At 37.5% G+C, this 19,326-nt stretch overlaps 1 protein-coding gene across 11 annotated transcripts in view; it reads left to right on the top strand.

Moving 5' to 3' along the window:
• Positions 1 to 19,326, top strand: part of KIF21A (kinesin family member 21A) — a 151,757-nt gene that overhangs the window by 65,366 nt on the left and 67,065 nt on the right. For all 11 annotated transcript variants that reach the window (XM_032855347.1, XM_032855356.1, XM_032855355.1 and 8 more), the window contains exons 2-6: positions 14,157 to 14,379; positions 14,525 to 14,707; positions 16,083 to 16,232; positions 16,944 to 17,078; positions 17,841 to 18,008. In XM_032855347.1, the coding sequence (XP_032711238.1) occupies positions 14,157 to 14,379; positions 14,525 to 14,707; positions 16,083 to 16,232; positions 16,944 to 17,078; positions 17,841 to 18,008 (859 nt within the window). The remainder of the gene's footprint in view (positions 1 to 14,156; positions 14,380 to 14,524; positions 14,708 to 16,082; positions 16,233 to 16,943; positions 17,079 to 17,840; positions 18,009 to 19,326) is intronic.

Below are 19,326 nucleotides of genomic sequence, written 5' to 3'. Positions count from 1 at the left end.
ATAAAATATTATTTCTATTTCTAAGAAGCAGAGCTGAAGTGACAAGTTTTTTTCCCTTCCATTAGAATGATTGTAATTGAGGATGTGTTGCTGTCATTATAGTCATAATATAGTTTATCTCATAGAATACACATACAGTATTATCAATCATAGAAGGAGATCCCCACTTTTCCCCACAAACAGGTAGGGCTTCATTTGGAAAGAACTTTCTAGTAAGATTATTGAAAATTCTATATATAACTGGCATGGAATATAATGAGAAAAGAAACTTAATGATCTCAGAATGAGAGTTGAAATATTATCTGGTTATCACAACTCTGATTCTGAGATTGATTTTTCTCTTCAGTCTTACCCTTTTGAGTCATCTTCCACCTTTTCTTCAAGTTTTAAAAACAAAAGTGAAGTGTTAATTAAATCTTTTAAATTGTAAGATTAAATTTTTTAAAAAAGTCTGAGAACACCTGGGTAACTTAGTTGGTTAGGTGCCTGCCTTTGGCTCAGATCATGATCCTGGGGTTGGGGTCCTGGGATCTGAGTCCTGTATTGGATTCCTTGCTCAGCGGGGAGCCTGCTTCTCCCTCTGCCTGTTCTTCTGTCTGCTGCTCCCCCTGCTTTTGTTCACTCTCTCTGATAAATAAATAAATAAATAAATAAATAAAATCTTAAAAAAAAAACCCCTAATTCTGTAAGATAGCTCTCAAAGATAATTCCAAGATAATGCTTTTTAAACTTAGTTACTACTTGTTACATATTTAAAATCCATTACGTATATCTCAAACCCCAGCTCTTCCTAGGAAGGAGTTTGCATCAGTGACTTGCTTGTGAAGGGCTGGAGAATTGTAGGGACCTTGATGGTTTTATATTCTAGGTCAATATTGGTATCAGGACTGGGAGTGAAGGGAATGGTTTCGCAGTAGTAGTACTAAAAAAAGAGTTGTTGCCATTTTCAGGGACAATCCTGATTGGTCAGGGTCTTGGCAGGAAACAGACGATACATTCAGACAAAACGATTAGGGAAATTATGGTGGAGGATGGACTACATTGAGGAGACTCTAAGGGACAGTACTCTGATATGAGCAACAGTAGGGGAGAAACCTACTGATGTAGATGTCTTGATAGGGAGTTGTGGCCTTTGGTAAAGGGACATGGCCTACCAACAGCACCTGGCAGGAAAGGACCAGGAGAATGAATACCTTGACCTCACTCCTGCTGTACAGTGTCTTACTGGTACCTCTCACTGCTAGTTGCCCCTGGAAACCTAAAGGAAAGAAGCTCATTATTGTAGCTCATGGAAGTTCAGTCTCCTGGGGCACAGAGCATGGTGGAAATGGATGAATAAGCAAAAAGAATTTTGGCAGAGATCTAGGATGGCTTTTGTGTGGCATCTTTCATCTTGCAGAGACTACAGTGTGCATTTTAGAGGATAATGTTTTGATTGGGATGCCTACTTATATGATGTCCTAACATTCATAAAACATGCCTAAGTTCTAGCAACTTTTATTATCCTGTTACTTCTCCTCAAAGAACTGTGTTACAACCAGGAACAAACGTTACTTCATGTATCTTTGCCTGAACTGACCTTTACTCTCTTCTCTGCCTGGAAAATTCTAATCACCTTTCAAAATCTAGGTCAAATATAATTTCCTGCTGAAGCTTTTCCTGTAACTATCCCACTCTCCTCTGACTAATCTTTATTCCATTTCTCCTTTGTACGTAATATTCCATTGAGCAAATACTTAATTTTCTTCTGGCTCTTTTTTTTTTTTTTCCCTCCCTCTCCCATGACTACCTTTCTCAAGGTCTTTATTTTTGTTTTTAAAGTCCTTGCTTTACACATTGTTTGACATTTAGTAGGGATTTGTTGACTCGGTGAAGTTTTCTGATGGTCTTGGGTTATAGCCATGCCACCATGTATAGCCATCAGCAACAACAGAAATTTGATGGCCACTTTGGACAAGAGGTGATGAGTCATGTCATCACTTAGTATACCCTTTTTCCTTACTCCCTCAGTTGGAGTAGAGGTTTTTCTATTTTTGGGAGAGAGGCTAAACAAGAAAGCCCAGAGTTTTTAGAAGTATTAATTACAGTGATGTAGAGGATTAGACTTTTCTTTAAATCCAGAATTTGGCTGCTTTCTTTTTTTTTGGTCAGCCTTGTGTACTATTTCAATGCAGTTCTCTGAACATCTGGCTGGTTCTTAGCAAAAAAAGTGGCATATAATGCTTTCCCCTATGAAAGGTAGTAGCTTCCTCACTTAAGAGAGAATTTTTTCAGTGTGCAGTATCCACAGTTGAATCAGGAGGATGAAAAAGTATGAGACATGGGAGTGGAAGTCAGAGGAAGTCAGTGTCCCATCGTTCTCCCCCCCCCCCCCGCCAGTTTATTTCCCTTATTAGCCAGTGGGGAACTGTACTTGAAGGAAACAAATCTTTGTTTTCCTAAGTGGCATTGCAAACCAGAGACTGAGTTGGTTAGTCTAGGAATCGCAGCACCGAACATTAATGCATATCTTTTGGTGTTCCTGAGTGCTAAGAACTTGAGTCAGGTGGACCTCACAGAGATGAGGCAGTAGGATATGTAGCTAATTATACAGATTAGGATGGGATTTCTGAGTAATTTTTAAAAGAGATTCGTCATTAATGGATTAAAGAGTGAACTTCTTTCCATCTCTTCCCTTCATAGAAGTGTTTACTTCCTGGTCCCAGGTACACAGTGCTGTGCTTTATTGTTCTTAAGCTTTTTACAGAATTAATCTCTTTAATGGAATTACTGAGTTTTTTTTTTCTTGAATGTCTTGGAGAGATACCTTTCTTCCCATCAATTATCACTGTAATTAAAGGTCCATCTCAGGAAGGGAAATTTCTTTTTGTGGACCTGAGTTACTTATTATTTATGCCATGCTGATCTCTTAGGAAAAGGATTCAGCAAGGCCACAAATGGTGTATGAGTTCCTATGATGTGTCAGAAACTTTTCTTCTAGAACAAAAGATAGAGGATTAAAGTTGGGTAGGTTCTTTCTTAATGTTTGTCTACTAACTGGAATGAACTAGGGGAGAATCAAAAAAGGGACCAGGAACCCTGGTGGCTCATTTGTGGTGGCAGTGTGATAGTTGTACTGATTTTTATTTTTTTATAAAAAAATTTTTTAAAGATTTTTATTTATTTATTTGACAGAGAGAGAGAGAGAGAAAGCATACAAGCAGGGGGAGCTGCATGCAGAGGGAGAGGGAGAAGCAGGCTCTCTGCTGAGCAGGGAGCCTGATGTGGGGTTCAATCCCAGGACTCTGAGATCATGACCTGAGCAATAGGCAGACGCTTAACCTGCTGAGCAACCCAGGCGCCCCAGTTGTCCTAATTTTTAAGAAATGGAAGGGAAGAAATTAGTAAGATATAATTAACAGTAAGATAGCAAATTGAACACTAGTAAGTAGCAATCCCATATACTCATCCCAAATACTGACAAATAAGAATAAAAAGGGCAAAGATATAATTAACAGTAAAATAGCAAATTGAACACTAGTAAGTAGCAATCCCATATACTCATCCCAAATACTGACAAATAAGAATAAAAAGGGCAAAGGATCTGAACAGGGAACAGATATATTGGTGTAGTGTAAGAAGAACAAAGATGTTAACAAGGTGCCAAGTGGGCTAGTTACAGATAGCTGTAAGTAAAAGAGCTACACAAAGTGGGAATCAGGTCAGATTACTGAGTTAACTGGAGAGCTACCACAATCTCATGGGGATGAGATCAGCATTACTCAAGCAAAAAAAGAAGAGACCATTTGCAAAGACATTTAGGTAATGGAAAATTTGTCACATTTTCGAAACTGTAGGTTAAGGACAACAGTGTATTCTGACAGTGTAAGGGATTAACAATAGCCAAATGCAAAAAGGGAGACATTTGTGTATTATTTCCTTTCTGTTTATGGGGAAAAATAAAAATATCTTGACCAACTAGTAAAAGAAAGGTTTATTTCTTGTGTTGTCTTTAATTAAACAGGGACAGAGGGATAGGAGAGGGTGTAAGAAAAAGTCTGGAAGGTACTAAAACTACATGTGTTTAAAAATACAGGTTTGGATGGAACTAGAGGGTATTATGCTAAGGGAAATAAAGTTAGTCAGAGAAAGAGAAATACCAAATGATTTCACTCCTATGTGGAATTTAAGAAACAAATGAGCATAAGGATGGGGTGCTTGGTGGCTCAGTTGGTTAAGTGTCTGTCTTCAGCTCAGTTCATGATCAGAGGGTTCTGGGATCAAGCCCAACATCGGGCTTCCAGCTCATCATGAAGCCTGCTTCTCCCTCTCCCTCTGCTGCTCCTTCTGCTTGTATTCTCTCTCTGTCAAATAAATAAAACCTTAAAAAAAAAAATGAACATAGGGGAAGGGAAGGAAAAATACAATAAGATAAAAACAGAGGAAGGCAAACTATAAGGAGCTCTTAACTATAGGGCTCAAACTATAAGGGGCTCTTAACTATAGGGCATCAACTGAGGGTTGTTGGAGGGGTGTTGGTGGGGGGATGACTTAAATGGGTAATGAGCATTGGGGGGGCATTTGTTGTGATGAATACTGGGTGTTTTATGTGAGTGATGAATCATGAAATTCTACCCCTGAAACTAATACTACACTATATGTTAACTAACTTGAATTTAAATAAAATACTGAAGGAAAAAAATTACTGGCTTGATTGCCACAATGTTTGGACTTAGGTTAATGAATGGTGTTATTGCTACTCTTATAATTTAGGGACAAAACAAAACACTGGTGACTGCACAAGTCCTAGGAGGGTATAAATTATAATGGCATGTATTTATGTTCTTAAAACAATGTCCCTTCAGTAACTACAAATCATTGGTTAGTTATTTGTCAACATTCTTGTCACTAGCATTTATTTAATCAAATTTAATTCAAGAGTAAGGACAACGTCTATCATAATGATCTATTCCCCCCACCCTTTTTTTTAAAAGATTTTATTTATTTATTTGACAGACAGAGATCACAAGTAGGCAGAGAGGCAGGCAGAGAGAGAGGAGGAAGCAGCTCTCCGCGGAGCAGAGAGCCCGATGCGGGGCTTGATCCCAGGACCCTGGGACCATGACCTGAGCCGAAAACAGAGGCTTTAACCCACTGAGCCACCCAGGCACCCCCTATTTCCCCTTTTTAAGAGAACCTGTTACACAGGAACTTCATTCTCTTCCTTTCTGAATGAAATTTCTTTATTGGCTATATGGCGATAGTAAAAATGATGATAGTACTAAAAGGGATAAAAATTCCCATTTTGGTTGCAGCTGTACTCTGTGTTAGTATGAGTGGTGGGATAATAAGACTTGGTTATTTATTGCTATGAAAAATAGTTAACTTTAGGGTTATGACTTTTCATTTCAAATGGAGGTGTAACATTATTCTGCTTGATGATCTTTGCATGGCAATATATATTTGTATGTTTGTATGTATACTTATATATCCAGGGTAGTGTTCACTGTTACACGTCTGTTCTTCACATAACAATTCTACATTTGTTTGTTCTATAGACTCAGGACATCCAAAGGGTATTTTGAAAAATGTGGCAATAGTTTGGGGAGCCTAAGAATAAATTATGCATACCATGTTAGAAGGTTCAAGCAGAATTAAGATGATAAAGGTGACTTATAAAGGAACTGATTTGGAGAATTTTCAAGCGATGCTATAGCAACAATAGTAACATGGTAACACTGTATACCTCCATAGACTTTCATTGCCACATATTAACTCGTGTGTTCAACATTCTGTGATGTAGATATTGTAGTCATAATATTTATAGCTAAGGAAACAGGCTTAGAGAGTGACTTGCCAAATGTCATAGTTTGTATGTGTTAAGACCTGGGAAGAGGCTGAGATTTTACCTTCTTTTTTTTTTTTTTTTTTTTTTTTTATTTATTTGTCAGAGAGAGATTGAGCACAGGCAGACAGAGTGGCAGGCAGAGACAGAGGGAGAAGCAGGCTCCCTGCCGAGCAAGGAGCCCGATGTGCGATTCGATCCCAGGACGCTGGGATCATGACCTGAGCCGAAGGCAGCCGCTTAACCAACTGAGCCACCCAGGCATCCCGAGATTTTAACTTCTTTACGAGTTAACAAGCTAGTCTGTTACTGTTTCAGGTATAGTGGCAGAAGCCACAAGGTTCTTGAGTTAGAGATAAAGCATTGTAAGCTTCGTGATGATTTGAACTGCTTCCCAATTCCCCTCTTCTCATGGAGGCAATGCAGGTAAGCCTATTATATGTGTGCTGTGCAAGCAGTGGACCATTGAGAAACACCAGACTCGAGGATTCAATGATTTTATTGTAAACAGAAGCAGCTAGCTCTTTGTCAGGTAGAGGACATGATCCCTAATGATTGCTTGCAGCAAATGCAACTTTGAGAAATGATCCTCAAAAAGAGCAGTCAGGGACTTGCATTCTTGGCATATCCAGTAAGAATGTGTAGGGATGCTCAGGGCTCAAAGTGGATTGCCGCCTCCAACAGTATGGGGCAGAATCAAACTTTAAACAAACTCAATTTTTTTTGCGTCTGATGACTAAAACTCTAGCTGAACAGATAGCAGTTATAAACCTCTCACTCCCACCCCCATATATTTATCTTCTTTTTTTGGTCCTATCCTGGACATCTTGAAACTAGTGCTCTTGGCTTATTTGATATACTTATTTACTAAGACCAGTTATGGTTATTATTATGAAGGCAGAGAACAGAATACAGGGCCCAATTTAGGAAAGTTATGGGAGTCAGTCTCCAAATCTCTCCTAATATTCACCAGCTACTGCCACTGCAAAGAGCTGTGGTTATGTTTTTATAAATAAATTTCCTTCTTTCTATGGCACAGTTACATTTGCTACAAGGACTGAAGGGAATGATAAGAACCATAAAACATAAGGGGAAAAAATAAGGAACAAGTGGTATAACTAATGGTGGGTACAGGAAAAAAAGGGTTGTTTACTGATAATACTTTTAAGTCAGGATTTTGCTTTCTTAAAGGAATAATTAAGATGAATTTGAATTAGAAAGGACCTTAAGAATATTAAATCCAGGCTCCCCATCTTGGAGATTAGAAAATTGAGACATGGGGTGGTTGAATAATTGTTCAAAATCAGGTTTTTAGTAACAGAGTAAAGTGATGGAGCAAAGTTAGATTATTGGGATAATCACATGCCTAGTATTGGAAGGTTCCTGCCCTCCCTTAACTAGAGCAGTAGATAGGATTCAGTCAGCAAATGTTGAATTACTTTATTTCATGATTGAATAAGATCTATTCTCTGTTCTCAAAGAAATCATTTGCTAGTAGAGCAATAAGAATTCAATTTGATAGCTACCATTCTAAAACCATGTACAAATTGCATAGATTAATTCAAGCTTGGGGTGGTCGGGGAAAGCATTATAAAGGTACAGATGTTTGAGTTAGGTCTTGAAAAATTACAAAGGCGTGTCCATGCAGAGAGATGGAGGCTTGGCATTCCAAGCACAGGGAAAACCATGTGTGTTGGCATGGTGAATGAAAGTATATAAAGAGATCAAGAATGATCAATGGTTTGGTGTAGCCAGATGTAACTAGATTTGAAAATGGAACAAGAAGAAGAAAACAGATTAGGAAAATGTTAGATACCATGTTAAATAATTAGGACATTTGGGGGAGGAAACACTGACATTTAAGGCAAGTTGACGTATGAGGTCTAAAAGGAAAAGATTGGTTCAGAAATCAGAATTGGTTAAAAGAAAAAAGTGACTTCACGAAAGCCAACTACAGGTAAAGAATTGAAAAATATGGTATATGAAGGGTAGCAAAATATGCCTCCCCCAAATATGCCATTTTGACATAAGGATTATTTTGCATGGAAGGCAATTTTTAAAAAGAGCAGTTACAAGGAAAGACCTCTCCCTCTTCCTATTTGTCTAAAAGCAGGGCATAAATTTGTAAAGGTGTTTCCCCTCCCCTCTGGACAGGAAGGACAGAAGTTAGTCACTAGAATGGAGATGGAGGAACCTACATAACAAACTTTAGCATTTATCATCCATTAGTTTCTCCTTAAGTTTACCTTCCCACTAATTTGCTGTTCTAGAAACTCAGTTCTTTTTCCTTTTGTTATTATGCTGTATAAGTCCAAATTCTAACCATCCTTTGCATTATTCATCACTGAGTATTCCCATGTGTATGCATGATATACATGTGAATAAACTTTGTTTTTTCTTTGTTAGTCTGCTTTTGTCAGTCTAATTTACAGCACCACTGCCAGTAGAACCTAAGAGGTTAGAGGGTAGAAGTTTTTTCCCTCCCCTACAAGTTGTAAATAGGGTCAAATACTGAAAAGAGGTCAGGTAGGATAGAGACTAAAAAGTGTCCACTTTATTTGGAAATGAGAAATGTTTCTTTGGCGCCTCTTTCCAAGGGTTTCAGTAGAGTAGAGAGTAGGAGCTAAGTAACTATATGTCAAGGGAAAGATTTAAATGGGAGAAGATGGAGACAGCATTTGTCTTAAAACTGAATAATGAACAGCTTGAATCAAATTGTTTCAAGCCTTCAATCCTCACAAACTAGATACAAAAATTACTTTTCTTTTTTTTGGTATGGTTCTCCGTGGATTTCCCTGTTCAGACCCACCCATTGATCAGTGGTCCACAAAGGATAAAAAATCTATACCTTATGCTAAGAAAAAAAGCACATTCTCCTGTTTTCCATAATGGCCACACCCAGCCTACATTCATTTTTAATGTGACATTTAAAAACACTAAACAGAGATCATCTCTATTAGCAAATTAATATTATAGGCCATGATTGTTGGCCTTCATCATGTAATATTGCTATGAAATATTGAAATATCTTATCCTAAATATTTATGACATAAGTTTTATGCACAAATGTTTTTCTTTAGGAAGCAGTTTCAAATGTATTTACTTAACATGATTACACATTTTGAAAAATCTGCAAGGTTTTGTTATTATTTCTTAGTGTTAATGTTAACCAAAATGTTAACACTGATTCTTTCTTAGTGTTGGGGTTGGGCACCTGGGTGGCTCAGTGGGTTAAGCCTCTGCCTTTGGCTCAGGTCATGATCTCAGGGTCCTGGGATCAAGTCCCGCATCAGGCTCTCTGCTTGGCAGGGAGCCTGCTTCCTCCTCTCTCTCTCTGCCTGCCTCCCTGCCTCTCTGCCTGCTTGTGATTTCTCTGTCTTTCTTAGTGTTGGGATTAGATGAATACATTTAATGTTCTTATTTTTACATAAAAATACTAAGAAAGAAGGTATTTCAAAATATTTAGAGTCATAGATATCAGGTTCCATTTTTATTTTTATTATTTTTAAGCTATTTTTAGTTTGTTATTTCCCAAAAGGGCTGATATATTTTGTTTATACATAATTTCAAATTATACCTTTGAAATTGAGGTTTGTAGCTGGGTAAATTTCAAATTCTTCACATTATTAAAGCAGTTGAGTTGGCTTGGGTTAGAACTTCATGTGAGAATTTTCAAGTATAAATTTAGGGAATTATAGAGTTTAAAATACTAATTTTTGAGGGGCGCCTGGGTGGCTCAGTGGGTTAAGCCTCTGCCTTCTGCTCAGGTCATGATCTCAGGGTCCTGGGATCAAGCCCCACATTGGGCTCTCTGCTCTGCGGAGAGCCTGTTTCCCCCTCTCTCCCTGCCTGCCTCCCTTTCTACTACTTGTGATCTCTGTCTGTCAAATAAATAAATAAGATCTTTAAAAAAAATACTAATTTTTGAAGGTGAATTGTAAAGGTGAATGAATATATCTCTAGCTTTTAAAATATAATCAATCTCCAATTATCTGCCTGTAGAGGAGACCATCCCCTTCTAGTTGGGAGTTTCTCAGACCTGTTGGGAAACTACCATTGCCTGGATCCAGTTGAAAAGGGTTCCACCTATCTTGCTGGTTTGTAAAGCCATTCTCTCTCCCCACCCATGCAAATGGGTGGAATTACACATGATCCATACTTCAAACACAACCCTCCTTGCCATTAGCAAGGATAATAATCAGATGAATAGAGGTTGGGAGATTAAGTTCTGAATGATGTTGGCATTCTAAAATGGGCTGTCATACCTGCAATGCAAATAGCATCTACTTCGTCATGTTAAAATGAAATTAGAAATATCTTAATAGCCAAATAAGTTAGCCCATGGTTATAGTAATTTCCTTAAAAATTGAGACACTGATTTCAGATAGTAGCCCAGTGCTTATTTTCATTTAGACAGTTTGAGTTTATTTTTATCTGTTTTCTTACATGGGATTTGTTAAGCTTCATGGTGCAGCTATAAAGAAGGGAGAAAGCAGAATCCTGGGGACATGAGGTAGAGAGAGAAAGGCCTGGGTTCAGATGTGACTTTATGTTGGAATGCAAAGAGTTAGCTAGAGCTTTTTGAAGAAGTGAAATCTAAACAGACTGAAAACATGAGATGTTCAGGCTGGAAAAGGAATTAGGAAGTGAGAGAGTGGGAAAGACTGTCCAGGGAAAGAAAGCAGTATATTTGAAGGTATAGAGGCTAGAGAGAGAGCATAGTTTATTAATAAAACTGGTTAAAAATAAGCCGTCATCACCACCACCAACGAAAATTCTTTCTTTCTTTTTTTATTTTTTTAAACAGATTTTATTTATTTATTTGACAGAGAGATCGCGAGTAGGCAGAGAGGCAGGCAGAGAGAGAGAAAGAGAGGAAGCAGGCTCCCCGCTGAGCAGAGAGCCCGATGTGGGGTTCGATCCCAGGACCCTGAGATCATGACCTGAGCCGAGGGCAGAGGCTCAACCCACTGAGCCACCCAGGCGCCCGAAAATTCTTTATTTCAAAGATGAAGCATGGCCAGAGGAGAGACTGCAGAGAGATTTAGGGACATACTGAGGGATTTTAAGCAAGGTAGTGACATGATCAACTTCATACTTTACAAATATCACTGACATCGCAGTGTATGGAACAGATTGGTGGGGGCAAGAATTGACACAGGCAGGCTAGTGAGGAGACTCGAAATAATCCAACTAAGAAATAATGGTGGTGTTAATGGGAAAGGAAAGAAATTGGTGGGCTCTTGAGCTATTTCAGAGATAACAGTAGCTCTTGGAGATCAATTAGGTAGATGGAATAGGGAAGAGGGAGTAATTGAGGTTGACTCTCCTGTTTCTAGCTTGGCAGCAGTCTGAATGGTGATTCTCCCAAGGAGGATGGGGATTTTGTTATGGTTTCCACCCCAGGACTGAATGAAGTGAGATAGGAAAAAAGGAGTTTGAAAGGAAGAGAGTACTAATTTTGAGAAAGACCACTCACTCATCCAGAAAACATGGAGCCAGAAAGCCTGAGCTGCTACTGCCATTAGCTCTTTTCTGTAGTCCATGGTTAAGGCTTCTTATAAGAAACCCTTCGTTATATTTGTTACGATATCTTTCTATTTTTATAACAGTATGTAAATATAATTTTCCTTTCCCCCTTTTAAAAATATAGTATCCTGCAGTCAAAATAGTGTTAGATCGAAAAGGACCTTGGAAATTATGGTTTCTTTGCACAGGTGAGAAAATGGGAGCTCTGAGGAAGACTGTGATAGCTGCGGGGTGACAGAGTAGTGAAACCCAGGTCTCCTAATGGCCACTTTATTGCTCTTTCCATGGTACCTAGCCAGCTCCACACCGCTTACTGTGTTCCATTAAAACAAATAAGTGTAACTGAAGACTTGGTAAAAAGAAAGTATCATTATCACAGAGGAAAGAAAAAAATGTTATAAATAAATATGTTGTTTTCTTAACGCACTTTTTTGGTGTGTAGAATTCCATTTTTGATAGCCAGGGCTGTAGAAATTCAGTCCCTTCTCAGTATCGTATTTCCTGTACTTCCATTGACTTTCCTTCCTGATGAACCTGAAAGGGTTAAAAGTCAGGCAATCTGGTCTTAGGTTTGGTTTTATCTCTAATAAATTGATGAACTCATTCCACTTCTATTGATCCCATTTAAAACAAACAAACAACCTCATATCTCAAAATACAAGAATTTGGGACCAGATTCTTTTAAAATCCTTTCTTTGGGGGGCGCCTGGGTGGCTCAGTGGGTTAAAGCCTCTGCCTCAGGTCATGGTCTCAGGGTCCTGGGATCGAGCCCCACATGGGGCTCTCCGCTCAGTGGGGAGCCTGCTTCCTCCTCTCTCTCTCTCTGCCTGCCTCTCTGCCTACTTGTGATCTCTGTCTGTCAAATAAATAAAATCTTCAAAAAAAATTATTAAAATCCTTTCTTTGGTCTGTGTTTATCATTTTCTGTTTTCTATCACTGGCTATCGTTACTTTCGTCCTTAAACTGCTTTTCCTTTTTCATGGCAAATAGGAATCTTTTAAAAAACCTAGGTACAATCGGGGCGCCTGGGTGGCTCAGTGGGTTAAGCCTCTGCCTTCAGCTCAGGTCATGATCTCAGGGTCCTGGGATCGAGTCCCACATCGGGCTCTCTGCTCAGCAGGGAACCTGCTTCCTCCTCTCTCTCTGTCTGCCTGTCTGCCTGCTTGTGATCTCTATCTGTCAAATAAATAAGTAAAAAAAACAAAACAAAAAAAACAAAAAAACCCTAGGTACAGTAAATCAGTGAGGTGATGTCCAGGATAGTCCTTTTTTTTCTTAAAGTTTTTATTGATTTATTTGAGAGAGCACACGTGTGCAAGTACAAGTGCAAGCGGTTGGGGGTCGGGGCAGAGGGAAAGAATCTCCTTGCCAAGTGTGGAGCCCTATGGGACCATGGGGCTTGGCTCAAAGCAGGGCTAGATGCAGGGCTTGATCTAATGACCCCAAGATCATGACCTGAGACAAAATCGAGAATCAGATGCTTAACTGACTGAGCCACCCAGGCACTCCAGGATATTCTTTTTATAGATTAAGTAGAATAGGGCCAGATTTTGGTTTGTTCTATTAGCAATATATAACCATATTTACTTTCCTTCTTTAAAAATAGGCCTTGGGGCACCTGGATGGCTCAGTGGGTTAAAGCCTCTGCCTTCAGCTCAGGTCATGATCCCAGGGTCCTGGGATCAAGCCCCGCGTTGGGCTCTCTCCTCTTCGGGGAGCCTGCTTACTCCTCTCTCTGCCTGCCTCTCTGCCTACTTGTGATCTCTGTCTGTCAAATAAATAAATTTAAAAAGAAATCTTAAAAAAATAAATAAATAAAAATAGGCCTTGATGGGGCGCCTGGGTAGCTCAGTGGGTTAAGCCTCTGCCTTTAGCTCAGGTCATGAACTCAGGGTCCTGGGATCAAGCCCTGTGTTGGGCTCTCTGCTCAGTGGGGAGCCTGCTTCCGCATCTCTCTCTGTCTGCTTCTCTGCCTGCTTGTGATCCCTCTCTGTCAAATAAATAAATTAAAAAATAAATAAAAATAGGCCTTGAAATCAGGAAGAGAAGCAGGAGAGGAAAGTACTAGAATCTGGAGTAGAAGGGGGTTGGGTGTAAGGTGGGTATAATGCTGTGGTCTTCCAAGTAGAGAGAGAACACCTAAGAGGTATGCCTGTTGAATCACTGGGTTTTGGAGAGAAAATAATAGAACATCTCTTTGTATTTATTTTTAATTTCCTTCTTTACAAACTTGTGCTTTTGTGCATATCATACGGGACACATCAGTAGAGTATGTGCATAGCATTTATAATGAATACATGTGCCTATATATTGTGTGCTTTAAGATGTTAAGCTGACAGAAGGATATGGTTAAATGAGTTTGGAAACCATTGGTGAAGGATTTGCAAAAAAGCAAGTTAGGGGCATCAAGATAAATATTATGTACTTAATTTCTCACTTTTGGCTATTGTCTTCCCTCAAAATAAAGAGAAGAAACTTAAAAATAACAGCAACAAACAGCATTTTGGTGGCAGAATTTATTTTAACTGAATCTTTAACTTGTTACAGTTGTGGAAAAGCATTCATCCAAAGTATTTAGTTTTAAGATTAATTGTATTCTTGTTCATGACTTTTTGGGATTGCCAAATAACTCATACTGAATTTGGCCCAGTATAATTTAATTTATTTAAACTTGCAACTGAAGAAGCAATAGTAGATTACATTTGTGTTTTAAAAAGATTTCGCTAGGAATTTTTAAGTGCTATTTTTCAGGTTTCTTTTTTTCTCCATTCATTTTATTTTTTTCCTAATTATTTCTCACAGAATAAGACCACAGCTTGCCAAAGAGAAGATTGAAGGATGCCATATTTGTACATCTGTCACACCGGGAGAACCTCAGGTCTTCCTAGGGAAAGATAAAGCTTTTACTTTTGATTATGTGTTTGACATTGAATCTCAGCAAGAGCAGATCTACACTCAATGTATAGAAAAACTAATTGAAGGTTGTTTTGAAGGATACAATGCTACCGTTTTTGCCTATGGACAAGTAAGTGTCTTACTTAACCAAATTAGTTTCTTAGAAGCTGTAACTGTTCAGAAGTGTCATTTCACTTGCACTTTTATTTTTGTTTCTTGAACTTATGTTATTAATATCAAGCATGCATTTTTCTCTGTTCTGTTCTTTTATTCAGACTGGAGCTGGCAAAACATACACAATGGGAACAGGATTTGATGTTAACATCATCGAGGAAGAACAGGGTATTATTTCTCGTGCTGTTAAACACCTTTTCAAGAGTATTGAAGAGAAAAAACACACTGCAATTAAAAATGGGCTTCCTCCTCCAGATTTTAAAGTGAATGCCCAATTCTTAGAGGTAATAGTCTAATTGTGTCATTGGTTTCCTTTATATCTTTCCCTTAAGACCATAACGCCTAACGACTTTATACTCCCAGTTTCTAGTACAGTATTTGGCGCTTAGTGCTTAATAAATAACATTTGAGTAAATTAATTTTAGGTAATAGGTTGTAGTAATAATAGACAACAAGTAATAAATATTCTTGTTGATATATAAAAATTATAAAGACTTGACCAGTGTTCATAGAGTAAAACAATATTGTTTATTTCAGACTCCATCTTATAATTACTGTTATAATGTAGGCAGGCTCACGAAGATCTGGGAACTCAGCAGCTAAGAAGGAGTGAAGATGTGCAGAATAATAGGACTGAGGCCGTAGCACTAATGGAGCTGCAGAAGCTGGTATTGCCACAAGGATAGGCCTGTGTTTTATGTAATGTCCAAAGGTTGGGGCAGGTTTGGATTAATTTAGGGCAGTCTAGTCTGGTGGGAGGAACATACAGTTAAGAGGACATCTGGGACTTGAGCAGTACTGCAGTTAGGTGGATGGCACCATTATAATTCTGGGTGCTTGGTCCAAAGAATGTTCTAGTCTGGTTCTAGTCTATATGGCCTGAGCTAATGATTTTGATCATTGATGAAATAGTTTATTCAGCATTATGTAGCACAAAATAGAAAATTTAATTCAAATTAACATCCATTATCTTACTGCTCGTTTTAATGGACATCCCAATTTAGTTAAAACTGATAATAATCTATGTACTTTTTACCAAAAGAAAGGTAATTGATGGTAGAAAAAGAAAAGAAACAGTGTTCTTCTGCCTTCCCTTTCACCAACCAGTTGTAGTTAGGCATTGTGACTATAAGCAAATCGATAGAAAAATAGGTGTATGCATCCTCTTCGAAGGTGTAATCTTAGCCACTATTGATACAGAAACACTAATATCATTGCTGACCTTGGAAAAATACTGAGTACTAATTTTTAGATACATTAATAAAGGTTGTAGGGCAATAGGAAATTTTTTTAGCTGAAGTAGTAAAAATTCTTAAAATCTTCCCTAAGCTTAGGATTTGTCTGCATTTGGTATTTCTGAGTTTACTTATATTTACAAATAATTATTTATCTCTTGCAAAGGATTAATAGATCATTTTAGTTAGTCTTCAACTCATTAGTCATGATTAAGACATTTACTGTTCTTACTCTTATGAAGAAATCTGGCATTTATTTGTATTTGTAATAATAATTGTATCATTCATTTTCATGTGTTATTTTAAAGAAATATATTATTTTGAAGATGTTTTAAGGTATGTTTGAAAGATAATATGCAATATATGTTAAAAGCCATGAGGCGATTTCTGCTAAAATTAAGCTTATAATATTTCTTTTTGATAGCTATATAATGAAGAGGTCCTTGATTTATTTGATACCACTCGTGATATTGATGCAAAAAATAAAAAATCAAATATAAGAATTCATGAAGATTCAACTGGAGGAATTTACACTGTGGGAGTCACAACACGTACTGTGAATACAGAATCAGAGGTGACATTTATGTTAAAGTTAAAGTAGAGCATATTTGGCTTTATTTAATAATCAGCTTTACTGATAGTTTGCCTAAGATCAAGAATGAAATTTGTATGCTTATATATAATATGGAGTTAAAATCTTGTCTTTCCCCCCATTTTTTATATCAGGATTATATTATCTACAATGTCAGGGTTATGATAAAGTCAGTACATTTATCATAGCATGAAAAGAATCTAACGCAATGTATGTATAGTTTTTTTTCACAGCTAGAGAAAGAGAGTTAGATCATTGAAGGTGAAGGATGAGCCCCCAATCCTTTTGTTCCTTTTGCTGTCACATATGTAGGAGTATATCATGGTTCCTAAAGGGAAACTATTAAGAAAAGTTACAGAAAAGTATTTCAAGGGAAGATACAGAAGGGCCTGAGTAATTCAAGTTGATTCTCAGTTTGTTCCCAAGTGTTCTACTGTAACAGTTTTGGAATGGAAGCTGCAAATGTCAGCAAATGATAGACAATGGAATCTCAGTGTTTTCTCCTATTAAAAAAATAATGCACTATTATACTGAGAAGTTCAGCTCAGAAAGTGCCTGTAACTAAAATAATATGAAAATCCACATCTTTTATATCCCCTAATATGGTAGGTTTTGGCCATTAGATTAGATTTCTGATTGTGTAGTATCTTGTTTAAATATTGTTCAAGTAAAATCTTTCTTTTCCTTTTCCAGATGATGCAGTGTTTGAAGCTGGGTGCTTTATCCCGGACTACTGCTAGTACCCAGATGAATGTTCAGAGCTCTCGTTCACATGCCATTTTTACCATTCATTTGTGTCAAACCAGAATGTGTCCCCAAATAGATGCTGTGAGATTTTTAGTTCTAATTTCTTTTATTTTTTTAAGATTTTTTTTTTTTTTTTTAATTTACTTGACAGAGAGAGAGCATAAGCAGAGGGAGCAGCAGGCAGAAGGAGAGGGAGAAACAAGCTCCCCACTGACCAGGGAGCCTGATGTGGGACATGACCCCAGGACCCTGGGATCATGGTCATTTGACCTACTGAGCCACCTAGGAACCCTTTAGTTCTAATTTCTTAAACTTGCAGGCTTCGTTTTCCTAAAAATCCACATAAATCCCAGGGGAATCCATTTAAGTCAAATTTAGTTTGGCTAATCATTCCTTTTCCTAATGAGATGGCTTTGATTTTATTTAAACTGAGGCTGGCCGACTATGTAAGATTTTGAGATAAAAAATGGATATGTGTCTGCAGCAACCAGAAAGCAAGCTGTGGCTTTGTGGTGATGGATGTTGTCATCCGAGACCCTTTGCTTTTAGATGACTGTGCATTACAGGTTTCTCTTCATCACTATAAGCAAAGACTCAGTTGATAACATCTGGTTTCTGACTGGCAAGCTTCTCTCTACCTTTGCCTAAGCTTCTAATTGCTGGTAATTTGGTTTTTTTTGCATTTTACATTTATTTGGCTACTTGCCTAATTTTGAGTATTATATGTATTTAATATATACTTATATTTAATTATTTAATGTACATATAATGAGGACAAGGTGAGATCAGAGGATATTTAGTGTCACATTAATAAAATATTTTTTATTATTTCCTCAATTGTAGGAAAATGTGACTGATAATAAGGTGATTTCTGAATCATCACAGCTGAATGAATTTGAAACCTTGACTGCAAAGTTCCATTTTGTTGATCTGGCAGGATCAGAAAGACTGAAGCGTACTGGAGCTACAGGCGAGCGGGCAAAAGAAGGCATTTCCATCAACTGTGGACTTGTAAGACTAAGACCATAGCTTTGTGCTGAGAATATATCAGAACTTTCCTTGTGTCCTTTTCCATTTTGTAATATATAATACCCCAGTGGAAATCCTTCACGTGCTGAGCTGAAAAATGAAAGTTACAGTAAACTTATAAATTTAGGTGTAAAGCACATTATAGGCTTTTTTCTTTAAAACATTGCAGTTTTTTACATGTGTATAGATTTAGTTGGATTAAATTTTATGATATATGCAGAAAATAATATATATAGTAGAAATGATTTAAAAAATTCTTCCCACCTTTAAAAATACATTGTCAAAATCTTTTAATATTGAATATTTCATGGGATGACTTTTCAAAGTAGATTTTTTTGGCTAATATTTTATGACAGTCATTTTATTTTGGGTATTATAATCAGTTTTTTTAAAGTAATGATTGTTATAAAATGATAATTTTCTTGTATTAGGAGTTAATTTTAATATCATGCCACCTAGTGGTATTTTTTTATTGCAAAACGTCTTGTTTGCTAGTATAGGCTTGTGTTTATAGAAGAAAAAGTTTTAGGGCAAGTTTTTGTATAATAAATCTTTTCCTGTTGACTTTCATTATAAAATTAGACATTTGTTCCTGCATAAAAGTAATGACATCCCTAAATTTCTGTGATTCAGGTAGCATCAGGATCTGTGTTTTCTGCTTTGCTTCCTTCCCTCCCTGCCTACAGCTGGGGATGCCAGTCAGATGGTCCTATTTTACTATTGTCCAGTATTTGTTCCTAGACGATTGTAACTCTTGGTGTGGAAATTGACAACCGAGCCTGGGTAGAGAGAGCCAGACTTCCCAATTGCAACTTCCATCTTGATGTTTACACTGTGGTTCAGTGTTGTGTTAAAGGGAGTGATCTGGATCCTAGACTTTGTGTATTGATCTGAATGTCTTAGGAGATAAAATCATGGTGGAATTTCCATTTGTGCTGTCAGGAAAAAACAAAAGCCATCGGTCTGTTTCCTTGTTTAGGCCACTGAAACATGTTGGGAATCATCTGGTAAAGTTTCAGCTTCTTTGGAGAAGGGGAACTAAGACACAGTGTGATGCTGATATTGGTCTCTGCAGGATCCATTTGTCCTGACAAAGACATAGTTATAGCTGTTTGCATTACTGAAGGCGAGTGTGACCAGGTCAGCTCTAGCTGTCCCTTCACTCTGGTAGGAAAAACAATAGGAGTCTCAGGAGGAGTGACTCAAGAGTTCTGTAATTTGACCTACTTTTTAAATATTGGATGGATAGCACATAGATTCATTATATTTGTAAAGATAACTATACTTGTGTTAAGAACAC

The sequence above is a fragment of the Lontra canadensis genome, unplaced genomic scaffold (assembly GCF_010015895.1).
Source record: "Lontra canadensis isolate GAN:19392208 unplaced genomic scaffold, GSC_riverotter_1.0 scaffold9, whole genome shotgun sequence".
NCBI lineage: Eukaryota > Metazoa > Chordata > Mammalia > Carnivora > Mustelidae > Lontra > Lontra canadensis.
Note: the sequence above shows the minus strand (reverse complement) of the source record. Positions and strands in the feature narration are given on the sequence as shown.